The sequence below is a fragment of the Typopeltis vanoorti genome, chromosome 18 (assembly GCF_054136105.1).
Source record: "Typopeltis vanoorti isolate ZY-2024b chromosome 18, IOZ_Tvanoo_1.0, whole genome shotgun sequence".
NCBI lineage: Eukaryota > Metazoa > Arthropoda > Arachnida > Uropygi > Thelyphonidae > Typopeltis > Typopeltis vanoorti.
This window is the reverse complement of record NC_143566.1, coordinates 110,387,448-110,405,461: the sequence shown is the minus strand read 5'-3', so window position 1 is coordinate 110,405,461 and position 18,014 is coordinate 110,387,448. Positions and strand designations below refer to the sequence as shown.

General features: G+C 36.2%; 1 protein-coding gene across 1 annotated transcript in view; it reads right to left on the bottom strand.

Annotated features, from left to right (window-relative positions):
• LOC150097068 (uncharacterized) overlaps window positions 1–18,014 on the bottom strand; it is a 221,768-nt gene that overhangs the window by 28,924 nt on the left and 174,830 nt on the right. The window contains exon 13 of the mRNA XM_090408117.1: window positions 5,856–6,083. Coding sequence (XP_090264243.1) covers window positions 5,856–6,083 — 228 coding nt within the window. The remainder of the gene's footprint in view (window positions 1–5,855; window positions 6,084–18,014) is intronic.

Here is an 18,014-nt window from a genome sequence, read left to right as displayed (position 1 = left end):
ATTACATCATTACTAACTTCCTATCTACAATTTTCCTCCAAATCAGTCTGTTACTTGTCAAGACTCCAACATTATCAGATCTTATATTTCTATCGTCTAAGGCACTTTGTACCGTATCAATCCACCTATATCTTGGTCTTCCTCTGGGTCGTTTTCCTGCCAACCTGGCAGAGAACACTTGTTTTGCTAATCTTTCCTCTCCCATTCTATTTAAGTGACCATACCATCTGAGATTAGCTCTGCTAACACATTCCTGGATGCTGACAATGTCAAGTTCTTTCCTAATATCCTCATTTTTAATATGATATTGCCATTGATGCCATCTGTTCACGCCTCTAATCTTTCTCAGGACTCTCATATCTGCGGTCTCTAGTCTTTGGTCAAGTGTTTTACTTCTGACCCAGCTCTCAGATCCATAAGTTAAAATTGGTTTGAACACAGTCTTGTATACAGCTAATTTAGTGTTCCGACTAATTTCTTTCTTATTCCATATGAATTTATTCAATTGACTTCCCACGATACCAGCTTTGCTGATTCTGTTGTCTATTTCTATATTTAGTTTACCATCTTCAGTAAAAAGTGTGCCTAAGTAGCTGAAATGTTTTACTTGTTCCACAGGTTCTCCATTCACAACACAGTTGACATTTTCAATGATTCTGCCTATTTTCATTGTCTTTGTCTTTTTATTGCTGACCTTCATACCATATCTATTACAACAGCTATTCAATTTAGTCAAAGACTCTTGCAGACTTGTAGCGGATTTATTTAGAAGTATAACATCATCCGCATAAAGCACAGAGCTGACATTAACATCTCCAATTTTGATATCAGGTTTAATACCACATTCCTTCATAATGTGATCCATATAGATAATGAATAACAGAGGGGATAATGTACATCCTTGTCTCACACCAGATTTAACATTAAACCATCTTCCTGTACTTCCTTCAATTCTAACTGCTGACTCACAACTCAAATAAAGACTAAGTATTGCTTGATATAATGCCCCATTGACACCATATAACTGCAGCGTATTGAATAGCTTCTCTCTTGGCACCTTGTCATATGCCTTTTCCAAATCGACAAAACTTAAATACAGATCTTTGTTATATTCCCATGCTTTCTCGACTATTTGTCGTAAAGTGAATATCTGATCCTGACAGCCTCTATTTGGCCTGAATCCTGCTTGTTCTTCACCAAGCTTTTCTTCCACAATTCTTCTCAACCGTTTCTCAAGTATACTTGCATAGATCTTGCCAGGAACACTCAGTAGGGAAATACCTCTGTAATTCTCACATTCAGTTTTATTTCCCTTTTTATATATGGGTACTATGAGAGCTCTACTCCAATCATCGGGAATTCGTCCCTCTGTCCAGGCTTTCTGAACTATGCAGTGCAGCCACTGTAAGACTCTTATACCACCATACTTCAGCATTTCTGGTCGAATATCATCTACTCCTGCTGCCTTTCCACATTTCAAGCCTTTGATGGCTTTTTCTACTTCAAGTATGGATATGTATTCCTGACTGCATGCCTGGTCAGTGTTTTTTATCACTGTGCTGTCATCACTGCTTGTTTCATTTAGCAGTTTTTCAAAGTAATTACTCCATACTTCAAGGATATCTTTTTCTCCTGTTTTCATTTCACCTTTATCATCTCTAATTCCTTTTACAGCACTCTTTCCTCCATTCCTAAGCTTCTTCAACAACCTCCAGAATATTTTGCCACCTTCTTGATATTTATTTTCTATATTCTTGCCAAAGTCCTCCCATGACTTTTGTTTAGCTAGTTTTACACACTGTTTAGCTTTCTTACATTTGTCTCTGTATTCCGTAAGAGTAAAAGCTGACTTATTTGCCAGGAACTTTTGATATGCTTTCTTCTTTTCCTTCACTGCCTCTTTAACTTCCTGTGTCCACCAGGGAGTTCTGATTTTTTTATCTTTGCACACAACCTCACCACATGCCTCTCTGGCAGAATCAATCAATGTTTCCTTCAGAGTTTGCCACTGAATCTCCAAGGTTTGATTCCTGTTCTCAAACTCTTTCATTTTCTTTTCAATAATATTTCTGTATTTTAGTCTACAGTTTACATCTGAGAGCTGCTCAACTTTTATTCGCTTTAAAACTTTCTTACATGTTATTCTTTTCAATATGAAATTCAATTTTATCCTGCTCAAGACTAAATAGTGATCACTTCCAATTTCAAATCCTCTGTACACTCTGGTGTCCTGCACCAGGGAGAAAACATCACTATCAACAATAACATAGTCAATGAGACTTTTCTTATTCCTAGCCTCTTCTCTCCATGTGAATTTGTGCACATTTTTATGTTGGAACATGGTGTTAGTAATAACCAGTCCATGTCCTGAGCAGAAATCCAACAGATATTTGCCATTATTATTAGCTTTGCTCTTTTCTCCAAATTTTCCCAAAATATTTTTGTAAGTCTCACAATCATTTCCTACTCTACTATTTAGATCCCCAACAAGGACCAACTTTTCCTTTTTCATTGTGTCAGTTGCTTTTTCTAAAGCCTCAAAAAATTCCTCCACTTCTACCTTAGTAGAACCTTCTGTGGGACCATAGGCACAAATAAGTCTCATTGTCCAGTTCCCCATTCTCATATTTGCCCACATTACTCTACTTGAGACTGACTGCCATTCAAGAAGATTAGCCTCGTATTTTGTGTTGAATACTATGGCTACTCCTTCCACGTGGATATGATTGGTGCGGTATTAACAAAAGATCGCGCAACCGAAAGATAAAAGCATAGTTGACAATTGAGTTGAAATGCTAACTCTCTTCAACCGAATTCCATATGTGAAACTGCCATAACATTCATTATATATATATATTACTTAGTTTTAACACTTTTACGAATTTTAACATGTTTGGTTGAATTTTATTGCTGCCTTGGGAAATCGAACTCACACACATCTAATTAATAACAATAGTTTTTAGTTAGATACTGTGTTTGCCCATGCAACATATGGTTTTGCTTCAGTCTATACAGCATAGTTTCTTATGAGGGGACATGTGGTTCATTAATTAGTGTGTTTTTATCCCAGTTGTCTCTAATTGCAATATTTGTTGAGAAATATATTAATACCTTATTCACTGGCATAATAAAAGTACTTGTTTTTATTGCCTCTGCAGTATAGTGGCTTAATTAGGGAGGGCGTGTTGTTTACCACTGCAAGCGAGTTACTACCTCCCCACATGAATTTGTTTAAGCTTTTTTCATGTGTGAAGTATATGAGAAACTTTTATTGGTAACAGAAAACTAGCTCGGATGAGAGTGATAATATAAAACGAGTTTTGATATGTATATAAAGTCAATATCAACAGTCCCTGATTGATGAAAGGGACAGGAAGATTTGGAGCTTTCCTGGAGAGTATTCGAAGTAAATACAGTTAACCACTGCTTTGAAATGAAACATATGAATAAGCAATATTTACTAATATTCATTAAGCGCCAAAATACGCAGGAAGCAAAGTTTGTGAACCAACACCAATGTGTGAATTTTTCCATTAAAATGAAAAAAAATGAAGAAATAATATATAATAAAAGTTAAATACATTTCTTTTAAAATAAAAAAATCTACTTAGTCTTAAAACATTTTAAATTTGTTTTCATTATTTCACGGCCCCCTCAACAAAACCTACAGCCCCCAAGGGGGCCGCAGCCCACAGTTTGGGAAGCGCTGATCTAGAGGAAGCAGTATTAAATTGTATACCTAGGGTAAGGAGGGTTAATCAGGTAGGAGTTAGATGGATGAGTGATATCATTAAGCACGAGCTGCAGAAGAGGAAAATGCTCGGGAGGGTATGTAAAGAGAAAGGTGACCAGAATGGAAAGGAAGGCAAAATCAGATTATGAGAAGAATCTAGCCAAGCAAAGGTGAAAACAGGTGACTAGTGGTGTGCTGCAAGGTTCAGTACTGAGACCATTGCTGTTTAATTTGTACATAAATGATATAGGAAATAAGCTGAAAAGAAATATTCAGTTTTTGCTGATGATGCAAAATTAGGTAGAGTAATAGTTAAGCAATGAATGTGGAGAGCTTGCAGGATGATTTAAATAGGCAGTCAGTGTGGGCAAAAGATAATGGATATCCATTTAATGTGGAGATATGTAAAGTTATGCTTTTTGATATAAATAGTTCACAAGCTGTATTTGCATTAATGACACTGTACTCCAGGAAATAGATGAAGCTAGAGATTTAGTGGTGGTGGTAAACAGAAAAATTAAACAAAGTTTGCGTCTTAAAATATCTTCAGGATTGAGGCAGCTCGTAGCAAGTTTGCTACGAATTGCCAAGGGATGTACCACCTTACCTCAGTCCTGAAGATATTTTCAGGCGCAAACTTTGCTTATACTTGGATAAAGGATTAAACTAAATTTATTATAGTCTAACCAAGTGCAAAATAAAGTTCCAACATCTTTCTCTAAATCCAGAGTAATTTAATAATAAGGTGGTACACCAGTTGGCAACTTGTATAGGTAAATATGACTTCTCCATTGCTTCTGCCTTAGTATCACCACTCTGGGTCTGCCTCCCACTGACGAGACCACAATAAAGGTCAAAACCGGTCTGGGTAGTGGCCCTTCCCTTAATGCATAGCAGTATACATGTCCGCAAGGGGATGTGCTTTGCATTATGGGAGATACTGAGACAAGGAGTGATGAGAGCTTGGTCCACCTTTGCTACAAGTTGCCAAGGGATGTACCACCTTACCTCAGTCCTGAAGATATTTTCAGGCACAAACTTTGTTTGCTTACACTTGGATAAAGGATTAAACTAAATTTATTAGGGAATTAAAGTTTAGAGGACATATTGCTAAGGTTGCCCATAAGATTACTTGGCTATAAGAACACATTGACAAGTAAAGATAAGGAAGTTGTTATTCCTCTTTATCGGGCCTTGATATGCCAATTGTTCCAGTGATCTTCGTTCCAAAAAGAATAGAAATCACTGATACTTGAGCTCTGAGGATAATTAGGAGAGCAAACAGATAGCAGTAGATCATATTAAAAATACAATTTTAGGGAGAAAAAAGCAAGAATAAGTATTTGAAGTAAATTGGACAAAGACAAGAAAGGACCAAAAGAAAATCAAAAAAATATCATGAATTAGTTAAGGGTTAAATACATCAAGAACCATACTTTGAGTTACAGAAAGATTTTGGTCAATTCAGAACTTTCAGTAAGTAATTAAAGCAACACAATGATAGTATACTGAACTATGAAAATTATGTTGTCTGGTTTCTTAGAACAATCTTCTGGATTAGAATTTCCAGAGCTATCAGGAAGGAATTTCATAAACATCTGCACCATGGGATTCAGTATTATACCTGCCAGTGGTGATGAAGAAGCTTTATCTCATGTTCCAGAAGATATATATATATATCCAATAACTTTTTCCTATGAATTAAGCTGTTAACAGTGATGTCAGATTAGCATACTTTTGTAATCTTATGGGCTGTAAACTAAATATTGCCCAACTGAAACAAAAGTTGAATTTGGCCAATGCATTTCATCAAAAATCCCAAATTTTGTCTGAGCATATTCAGTTACTGTAGTTACATGCATAGATAATGCTAATTAGTAACTGTAGAGCTGTTGTAAAATGCACTAATAAAAAACTGCCTAAAAAGATGAGTCATTCAGTTTTCCTAATGTGAAATTGCATACTAAACAACTAAATGTTCATTTTAAAGAACATCAAATATTTTTGTTTACTTAAGGCATCAGAATAAAATTGTTTTTATCAGTATAGAAAATTTTGAAAAAATTAGCATTCCATATCTAATAGAGGCTCACAAATGTACACTTTGATTTGTAAGAAATACCTTTTGTAAATCTGCTCGATCTACTTGTGGATGTTTTGAGATGATGTGGTCTCTTAAAATTCGGGTGGATGGACAATGCTGATTACAGAGTGAACATACAGTATCAGCTAATGTATGTTTTTGACGATGGTGCCATAGTGAAGTGCGAGAAGATGCTACATGATCACAATGGTCACATGGAAATGTACGCCCTTCATGGACTGTTTCTTGATGCCGTTTTAGGTTATCCTAGAATCAAAAAAAAAAAAAAAAAACTTATAGCATTTAACATAATGATTGTGATGCACTGTTCATTATTATAGGACAAACAGCAGAAAATATAGATAAATCCAAAACATAAATAATTCAAACATATATAAATTAGGATAGGCCACAAAATGTAATTATTATTGTGTACAAGAAATAAGCCAACATACACTATGAACACATAACACTATCCTTGCATGAACTTTAGACAATTTAGTTGCACTCAGAGAATTATAAATAACTTTTTAATTAAAACTAATTATACATCCAATGTTTTGACTGACACTATATTGAATCCTTATCTGCTACAAAAATATAACACTGATATCCAATTTTTTGTTTAACTTGATCAAGTTAAACATGTTTAGGAGCAGTGTCAGTGTTATTCATTACCAAAACTTGGAAAAAGGAGGCTGTATCCTAAAAAAACTAGCAATAAAATGTACTGAAATAAAGTTATTTCATTCCACATACAGGCAAATCATATTCTGTATATTAACAACTTACTGCTATTATTGATGATGATGATTTACACTCATGCATAGATCAACACTTCACTGTGCCGGCATTCAAAACCAAAAATCCCTATGGAATAGGTTGGTTACTCCTTATTCCAAGAGTTATGAAGGTGAAAGACAATCACAAACATCCATGCCCTAGGCAGGATTCGAACCTGCAGCCACTTGGCTGGAGAGCATACGCTGACCACTCGGCCAACCAGGCCGGCACTGCTATTATTACTCTATATTAATTAGTTTTTATTATTATTATAAAACATATGCAGCAGTGGATTGTATAGTTGCATACCTTTAAAAAAAGTCCATCAGCTTGTATTAATAAACAGTGAATATGAATCTGATGTCCATTCTAATTTTAGATTTGTACATTTTCATATGGGAAAAGTTTGTGTGCAAATGCATGATGAATAATAGCAAAAGAAGTAACAAGAATTTGGCAGTTGCTGGATTACATATTTAGCATTGGTGTGTGCATGATCATGTCATTAGTGATAAGACTTTATATAGATTTTCTAAAAACCTGTTTCTCAATATATTTTCTCAGACTGGATTAAAGTCATTAGCAGGTACACAACCCGGCATTACTGTAAGGCTATATAAAAGATAGGTATTATATATTCAGCAGCCTCTAACAAAAAATTCAAAATAAAATAAAATATGCATGAATGATTATACAATTAGAGTTGATTATACTCATTAATCTGATAAGTGATGATACTATTAAAAACAAAGGGAGTTATTATTATTTTATGGCACCTCCAAGAAGTTCAAGGACTGATTGCCTGAGGTCATGCTAATACAAACAATGCTGCCACCTACTGCCCACCAGTATTTCTGTCTGTTAAGTGCACATGTTCTTTGGCTGATTTGAATTTGAATATGTGTGGGATGAAAATCCTAAATTTCTAGAAGTTAATAAATAATATATATATATATATATATATATATGTTAAAGATACCAAGCTATTTTAAACCTGGTTTTACTCTATTTCCCAAGTAAGCAAACAGACAAACAAGTCAAGTTTGTATAGCTTGGTATCTTTAACATTTATTATACCCAAGGTAAAATACTTTCTACATACATATATATACCCCCCGAAGTCCTGCTATGCTGCCTCACCGTGGTGGGGGGGTGGCCCTGGGCGAAGCACATCTGGAGTATCATTACTCCTGGTAGGGCCTCCCAAGGCGTGAAGGCCATTTCACTATGCCCAGCTAAATGCTAGCAGGCAAAGACAGAAGAGGAGATTGCCACCATCTGTCTTAATTTACTGCCCATTAGACATTCATGGCGAAGGATTTAACACAGCACACCATGCCGGCTTGGACGTCGCCCGGTTCAACAAGGTCTGCATTGCCATTTGGTAGCAGCCCCAGGGGTGGAAATGCGAGGTTAGCGACTGGCGCTACCACTGACAAAAATAATGGAAAAACTGGATCCAGATTCAGACTCTGCAACCATTTAATGACCGGAACTTGGAATATTAGGACTCTACTACAATCAGGTCAACTCAAATTACTACAACATGAACTAACAAGATATAAATGGACTGTTATGGGACTTTGTGAAATTCAATGGCCCAAAACAGGAGAGAGCTAACAACAGATGAAGGACATTTGCTTTTTTACTCTGGATGTGACTGCAGCGGAAAGGAAGGTGTCGGGTTTTTGATACACAAATCATCATGAAATTCTGTCATGGAATTCAACCCTATCAATAGCAGAATTGCTCTAGTCCGCCTGAGAGGAAAACCATTCAATATCACCATCATACTATGTCCCAAACACAGATCACGAGGACTCCGAGGTAGAGGAGTTTTATGGTCAACTTAATGCAACATCACCAGAGTGAATAGAAAAGACCTTTTGATTGTACAGGGTGATTGGAATGCCAAAATCAGAACAGACATTGGCAAGGATTATCTCCCATTTGTCGGACCATATGGCTATGGGGAGACAAACGAAAGAGGTTTTGAATTGATCAATTTTGCCTCACAAAATGAACTTACCATTACTAACACTCTATTTCCCCATAAACCTTCCAGAAGATGGACATAGACTTCCCCTGATGGTAAAACACAACCAAATTAACTTTATCCTTGTAAGCACAAGATTTAAAAACTCCATCAACCTCACAACAACCAGATCATTTCCTGGAGCCGACATTGGCAGTGACCAAAATATGGTCATCGCAACTGTGAATATGAAAATGAGGGAAAGATTACCTACAAAATCAACTCGTAAAAGATATAATATAGAAAAATTAAAAGATCCACAAATAAATACACTATATAAATACAAATTAAAACAAATTTTTGGCACAAGCTTCAAGAAACATAATAGTATCGAATCTAAAACCAAATACTTCTCACAAAAGATAACTGAGACAGCTGAAGAATCCTTGGATACAAAAGGAAAATAAATAAGCCATGGATAACCAACAATATTTTGGACCTATGCGATGAAAGAAGATATTTGAAATCTCATATTAATAGTGGTGATAACAGAGAACAGTATAAAAATATTACTAAGATTATTAAATAAGAAATCACACATGCTAGAAACTTATGGATATTGGATGAATGCAAAAATATAGAAGAGGACTTAAATAAAAATAATTCTAAAAAGTGCTTTTCAAATTATCAATAAGCTAACCAAACCTTTTACTGAAATTAATTGGAGCATAGAAGATGAAGATGGAACTCCTATCACGGATAACCAGAAAATAATTGATAGATGGAAATGTTACGCAACCAAGCTTTTTCAAAAGGACCCTCAACTGACCGATGATATTTTGGACGGAATTTTGCCAAGGAGGTTCGGAGGAAGGAGATTACCCGATATTAAAAGAAGAAGTTATTACAGCAGTTAGCTCCTCAAAAATTGGAAAATCACCGGGAAGTGATGGTGTCACAGTGGAACCGATATGCGAAGGAGGTGACATCGTTATAGACACCTTGCTAAATTTATTCCAGGACATATGGAACACAGAGACTTGGCCTTCTGATTGGCAGACTTCTGTCCTTGTACTTATCCCTAAAAAGGGAAACAGCAATAAATGTAGCAACTATAGAACAATAAGCCTTATTAGTCATCCAAGCAAAATCCTGTTAAAAATACTATTGTCAAGAATCGAAAAGAAAATAGAAAGCAGACTATCAGATGAACAAGCAGGTTTCCGGAAGTCCAGAAGTACAAGCGACCATATTTTTACAATACACATACTAGGCGAAAAATACATAGAACATAACAAAATAATGTCACAACTTCTTAGACCTTCAAAAAGCTTTTAACTCAATATGGCACAAGGCATTATGGAAAATTTTAGAACATTATAGTACTGACAACAAAATCATTAGGATTATTAAATCTCTTTATTCCTCATCTGATATGAGAATTGAAATTAAAAATTACAGCAGTGAACCGTTCCGGGCAGAACGGGGGGGGGGGGAGACAAGGCTGCATCTTGTCCCCACTTCTTTTTAATTGTTTTCCTTCTGGAATATGTCATAGATGAAGCTCTTTATGAATATGACACTGGAATAGTAGCTGGCAGACTAAGAATAAATAACTTACGTTTCGCTGGCGATATCGATCTTCTGGCAGAAAGTGAAGAAGAATTATAACAGATAACCAGCCATGTTTTCAGAACATTAAAAAAATATGGATTATGCATAAACCTACAAAAAACAAAAACAATCTTCTTCTTCTTCTTCTTCTTCTACGCGTTATTCCCGCTTCCCATGCAGGGTCCGCGTGTTACTTTTAGATGCGACTTCTTGTTAGTACTACTCCCAACCGACCCGTCGCCTGGTCTGCCGCTGGGGGGGGGGATATAATTTTGACTGTAAAGGCGTATGTTCACGGGGCCGGTTTGGCTGTTTGCGGGATGAAAAACCCCAGATAAACTGGCGGAAAAAACCCTACTGACCGCGCCCAAGACCGGCTAACTTGGCTATGCCTGAGGAAGATCCTCAAATTCCTCACGTCTACAACGGGAATCGAACCTGGGACACTCCTTCCCCAGGCATATGGTTGCGAAGCGCAAAGCCACTAGGCTAACCGCACGGTCACAAAAAACAAAAACAATGATAACCTCAAAATCAGACACTGAATTCTTAAAGATACAAATTGGCAATAAGCAAATTGAGAACGTAAAGAAGTTCACTCATCTAGGAAGCACGTTGAGTCAAGATGGTCGTTCAAAATATGACATTAAATACCGAATTGCTAAGGCAACCGTGGCCCTACAGAAGTTAAAACCATTGTGGGAAGATAACAGAATAGCAATCACAACCAGACTAAGACTAATTGACACCTTGGTGAATTCCGTCCTTTTGTATCGTTGTGAGGCCTGGACTTTATTGAAGGAAGATGAGAGGAGACTCCTGTCTTTCGAAATGAAAACTTACAGAAGACTTTTGAGAATTCTCTATACTGCTCATGAAACCAAGGAAAATGTCTGAAAACTGATTGATTCAATAGATGGGAGAAAAAGGGATAATATTCTGACAGTCATCAGAAGAAGACAGACGAAATGGTTCGGACATGTGGAGAGGGCTAATGGCATTCCAAAGCAAACCCTAGAAGGAATCGTTCCGGGATCAAGGGTTAGGGGCCAACCTCAATTAAAATGGACTGATAACATCAAAAAATGGAAAAATTCCTCCCTTTCTCAACTGACACTAAGAACAAGAGACCGAGACGACTGGAGGAGGCTAGCAAAGAGTATCACCTACCAGCCATGAATGACCCAATGGTTCATTTAGGACTATGGGAGAAGAAGATATATATATATTCAAGATACCAAGTAATTTTATATAAACTTCCTATTTCCCAAGTGAGCAAACAGACAAGCAAGTCAAGTTTGTGCCTGCACGTAGTGCAAGTCTGAGGCAATTCATGGTAGTGCCACTCTAGGCATCTCGTGGTAAAGGTGGATTAAGCTCTGATCACTTTCCTTAGTATTTTTCCCTCAATGTAAAGCACATCCCCTTGCAGAGATGTACGATGCTATGCATTAAAGGCCATGGTCACTACCCATACCGGTTTCGACCTTTATTGAGGTCTCGTCAGTGGGAGCCAGACCAGACAATGTTAAGGTTGAAGTAATGTAGAGCTTATATGAATTTTACCTAAACAAGTTGCCACCAGGTGCTTTGACCTTATTAAATAAAATCTCAAGATGAGAGATAGGTGTAGTAAGTTTTTTAACTTGGGTATATTATGCATTCAAAATACCAAGTAATTTTATATAAACTTCGTTTTTTAATCCTATTTCCCAAGGATTAAAAACCAAGTTTATATAAAATTACTTGGTATCTTGAATACATAATATACCTAAGTTAAAAAAACGTTCTACATCTTTCTCTCATACTCAGATTTTATTTAATAAGGTCAAAGCACCTGGTGGCAACTTGTTTAGGTAAAATTCATACAAGCTCTGCATCACTTCAACCTTAGCATTGTTTGGTCTGGCTGCCACTGACAAGACCTCAATAAAAGTCGAAACTGGTATGGGTAGTGACCATTGCCTTTAATGCATAGCATCATATATCTCCACAAGGGGATATGCTTTACATTAAGGGAAAAATAATAAGGAAAGTGATCAGAGCTTAATCCATCTTTACCACGAGTTGCCTCAGTCTTGCACTACATGCAGGTGCAAATTTGACTTACTGGTCTGTTTGCTCACTTGGGAAATAGGATTAAAAACCAAGTTTATATAAAATTACTCGGTATCTTCAACACATAATATCATCATCATCATCAAATTCCTGACATGTACCCTCAAGTGGTGTACAGGATATGATAGTTCTACATGAAAAATTTAATCATTACTAACTTCCTATCTACAATTTTCCTTCAAATCAGTCTGTTACTTGTCAAGACTCCAACATTATCAGATCTTATATTTTTATCATCTAAGGCACGTTGTACCGTATCAATCCACCTATATCTTGGTCTTCGTCTGAGTCATTTTTCTGCCAATGTGGCAGAGAACACTTGTTTTGCTAATCTTTCCTCGCTCATTCTGTTTAAGTAACCATACCACCTGAGATGAGCTCTGCTAACGCATTCCTGGATGCTGACAATGTCGAGTTCTTTCCTAATATTCTCATTTTTAATATGATATTGCCATTGATGCCATCTGCTCACGCCTATAATTTTTCTCAGGACTCTCATATCTGCAATCTCTAGTCTTTGGTCGAGTGTTTTACTTCTGACCCAGCTCTCAGATTCATAAGTTAAAACTGGTTTGAACACTGTCTTGTATACAGCTAATTTAGTGTTCTGACTAATTTCTCTCTTATTCCATATGAATTTATTCAATTGACTTCCTACCATACCAACTTTGTTGATTCTGTTGTTTATTTCCATATTTAATCTTCAGTAAAAATCATGCCTAAGTAGCTGAAATGTTTTACTTGTTCCACAGGTTACCCGTTCACAACACAGTTGACATTTTCAACAATTCTACCTATTTTCATTGTCTTTGTCTTTTTAATGATGACCTTCATACCATATCTATTACAACAGTTATTCAATTTAGTCAGGGAATCTTGCAAACTTGTAGCAGATTTATTTAGAAGTATAACATTGTCCTCATAAAGCAAAGAACTGACATTAACATCTCCAATTCTGATATCATGTTTAATACCACTTACCTTCATAATGTGATCCATATAGATAATGAATAACAAAGAGGATAATGTACATCCTTGTCTCACACCAGATTTAACATTAAACCATCTTCCTGCACATCCTTCAATTCTAACTGCTGACTTACAACTCAAATAAAGACTAAGTATTTCTTGATATAATGCCCCATTGACACCATATAACTGTAGCATATTGAACAACTTCTCTCATGGCATCTTCTCATATGCCTTTTCCAGATCTACAAAACTTAAATACAGATCTTTGGTATATTCCCATGCTTTCTCAACTATTTGTTGTAAAGTGAAGATATGATCCTGACACCCTCTATTTGGTCTGAATCCAGCTTTCTTCAACAAGCTTTTCTTCCACAATTCTTCTCAACCGTTTCTCAAGTATACTTGCATATATCTTACCAGGAACACTCAATAGGGATATACTTCTGTAATTCCCACATTCAGTTTTATTTACCTTTTTATATATGGGTACAAATAGAGTTTTACTCCAATCATCGGGAATTCATCCCTGTGTCCAGGCTTTCTGAACTATACAATGCAGCCATTAAAAGACTTTTATACCACCATACTTCAGCATTTCTGGTCAAATATCATCTACTCCTGCTGCCTTTCCACATTTCAAGCCTTTGATGGCTTTTTCTACTTCAAGTATGGATATGTATCCCTGACTGTATGCCTGTTGAGTGTTTTTTACCACAGTGCTATCACTGCTTGTTTCGTTTAGCAATTTTTTGAAGTAATTACTCCATACTTCAAGGATATCTTTTTCTCCCGTTGTCATTTCACCTTTATCATCTCTAACTCCTTTTACAGCACTCTTTCCTCCATTCCTAAGCTTCTTCAACAACCTCCAGAATATCTTACCACCTTCTTGATATTTATTTTTTATGTTCTTGCCAAAGTCATCCCATGACTTTTATTTAGCTAGTTTTACACGGTGTTTCACTTTCTTACATTTGTCTCTGTATTCTCTAAGAGCACAAGCTGACTTATTTGCCAGGAACTTTTGATATGCTTTCTTCTTTTCCTTCACTGCCTCTTTAACCTCCTGTGTCGACCATGGAGTTCTGATTTTTCTATCCTTGCAGACAACCTCACGACATGCCTCACTGGCTGAATCAATCAGGGTTTTCTTCAAGGCTTGCCACTGAATCTCCAAGGTTTGGTTCCTGTTCTCAAACTCTTTCATTTTTTCTTCAATAATCTTTGTGTATTTTAGTCTACAGTTCCCATCTGAGAGCTGTTCAACTTTTATTCACTTTAAAACTTTCTTACATGTTATTCTTTTCAATATGAAATTCAATTTCATCCTGCTCAAGACTAAATAGTGATCGCTTCCAATTTCAAATCCTCTGTACACTCTGGTGTCCTGCACCAGGGAGAAAACATCACTATCAACAATAACATAGTCAATGAGACTTTTCTTATTCCTTGCCTCTTCTCTCCATGTGAATTTGTGCACATTTTTATGTTGGAACATGGTGTTAGTAATAACCAGTCCACATCCTGAGCAGAAATCCAACAGGTATTTGCCATTATTATTAGCTTTGCTCTTTTCTCCAAATTTTCCCAAAATAATTTTGTATGTTCGACAATCATTTTCTACTCTGCTATTTATATCCCCAACAAGGACCAACTTTTCATTTTTCATTGTGTCAGTTGCTTTTTCTAAAGCCTCAAAAAATTCCTCCACTTCTACCTTAGTAGATCCTTCTGTGGGACCATAGGCACAAATAAGTCTCATTGTCCAGTTCCCCCTTCTGATATCTGCCCACATCACTCTACTTGAGACTGCCTGCCATTCAAGAAGATTAGCCTCGTATTTTGTGTTGAATACTATGGCTACTCCTTCTTTTCCTTGATTGTCATTGTCTGAATATAACATTTTGTATTTATTGCTCAGAAAGATCTCACCAGTTTTTCTCTTTTTTGTTTCGATCTGGTACTTATCTAATTCTTCAGCTAGCTTCATTTCTTTGCCCTTCAGGCTTCTTATGTTGATAGTACCGATCTTTAACTCTGGTGATGTTGAGTTGGGTTGTGCTTTCAGGTTTATACCCAAGTTAAAAAACTTTCCACACACACACACACACACACACACACACACACACACACAAATAACATCCTACATCATATTGTATTTAAAGTTATCTCGCCAAGCACAGGCTATGTGAATGATGTCAAGCAAGATGACCTTCAATAGATTACACCTAATTACTCTATCAGAAATAAATTACTCAGGAAATTAGGACAGTTACATTCTACAAAACAAGTTCTAAAGCTAAGAAACCAAACTATACTGCAACCAAATATTTCAGTATATTTTTAAGATGATATAACTGAAATAATAATCTTGAGCATTATTCGTTGACTACTGTTAGCTGAATACAATTAAAGTCTAGAGTCCTAAATTTATAGGATGCAGGGAGCAATCCTCAAAATGACGATTTGGCAAATGATGTTTTGGATTTATGATCAGGTGAATACATGCAGTTATGTCTGTACGTTGCAGGTGTTGTTCTGGTTGGCTTGCATGTTTTACGGGATGAAAATTATGACTTTCTAGGAAAAAAGCCCTTCCGTCTCTATATGAGACCAGCTAACTCCACCTTCAACTGAAAAGGTTTGATAAAGGATCTTTGCATCCTACATGGGATTGCAAGTCAGGTCTTGACAACCAAAGAGCATCGTCTTCGGAAAGTGAACTCTAACAAGAGTATCTGCATATAGTGGACTCTCAGTACAGATAACTTATAGGGAACACTGTGCAGTTTGCTATAGTGAAATTTCTTTAGAAGAGCATTTTGTCTATGGAGTTTCAATTAGACCTTTTTTGATAATTTGTTATAGTGAGCAAGTTTGCTATGACAATGTTTTCAACAATAGTGAGTGCCAACTGTATTCCTGTCAAAAAAGTCATCATCATCAAATTCCTGGCATGTACCCTCAAGGAGTATACAGGATATGATAGTACTACATGAAAAATTTACATCATTACTAAATTCCTATCTACAATTTTCCTCCAAATCAGTCTGTTACTTGTCAAGACTCCAACATTACCAGATCTTATATTTCTATCATCTAAGGCACTCTGTACCGTATCAATCCAACTATATTTTAGTCTTCCTCTGGGTCGTTTTCCTGCCAACTTGGCACAGAACAATTGTTTTGCTAATCTTTCCACGCCCCCACTGTTTAAGTAACCATACCACCTGAGATGAGCTCTGCTAACGCAATCCTGGATGTTGACAATGTCAAGTTCTTTCCTAATATTCTTGTTTTTAATATGATATTGCCATTGATACCATCTGTTCATGCCTATAATTTTTCTCAGGACTCTCATATCTGCAGTCTCTAGTCTTTAGTGTTTTACTTCTGACCCAGCTCTCAGATCCATACGTTAAAACTGATTTGAACACTGTCTTGTATACAGCTAATTTAGTGTTCCGACTAATTTCTCTCTTATTCCAAATGAATTTATTCAGTTGACTTCCTACCATACCAACTTTGTTGATTCTGTTGTCTATTTCCATATTTAATTTACCATCTTCACTAAAAATCGTGCCTAAGTAGCTGAAATGTTTTACTTGTTCCACAGGTTCTTTATTCACAACACAGTTGACATTTTCCATGATTCTGCCTATTTTCATTGTCTTTGTCTTTTTATTTCTGACCTTTATACCATATCTATTACAACAGTTATTCAATTTAGTCAGAGAATCTTGCAGAAATGTAGTGGATTTATTTAGAAGTATAACATCGTCTGCATAAAGCAAAGTGCTGACATTAACATCTCCAATTCTGATATCATGTTTAATACCACTTTCCTTCATAATGATCCATATAGATAATGAATAACAGAGGGGATAATGTACATCTTTGTCTCACACCAGATTTAACATTAAACCATCTTCCTGTACTTCCTTCAATTCTAACTGCTGACTTACAACTCAAATAAAGACTAAGTATTGCTTGATATAATATAATGAATATAATATGATATAATAATATAACTTGATATAATAATGCCCCATTGACACCAATGGGGCATTATTGACACCATATAACTGTAGCATATTGAATAGTTTCTCTCTTGGTACCTTGTCATATGCCTTTTCCAAATCGACAAAACTTAAATACAGACCTTTGTTATATTCCCATGATTTCTCCACTCTTTGTCGTATAGTGAAGATCTCATCCTCACAGCCTCTATTTGACCTGAATCCAGCTTGTTCTTCACCAAGCTTTTCTTCCACAATTCTACTCAACTGTTTCTCAAGTATACTTGCATATATCTTACCAGAAACACTCAATAGGGATATACCTCTGTAATTCTCACATTCAGTTTTATTTCCCTTTTTATATATAGGTACTATGAGAGCTCTACTCCAATCATTGGGAATTCGTCCCTCTGTCCAGGCATTCTGAACTATGCTGTGCAGCCACTGTAAGACTGTTATACCACAATACTTCAGCATTTCTGGTCGAATATCATCTACTCCTGCTGCCTTTCCACATTTCATGTGGAAAGGCAGCAGGAGTAGATGATAGAGACTTTCCACTGTGCTATCACTGCTTGTTTCATTTAGCAATTTTTTGAAGTAATTACTCCATACTTCAAGGATATCTTTTTCTCCCGTTTTCATTTCACCTTTATCATCTCTAACTCCTTTTACAGCACTCTTTCCTCCATTCCTAAGCTTTTTCAACAACCTCCA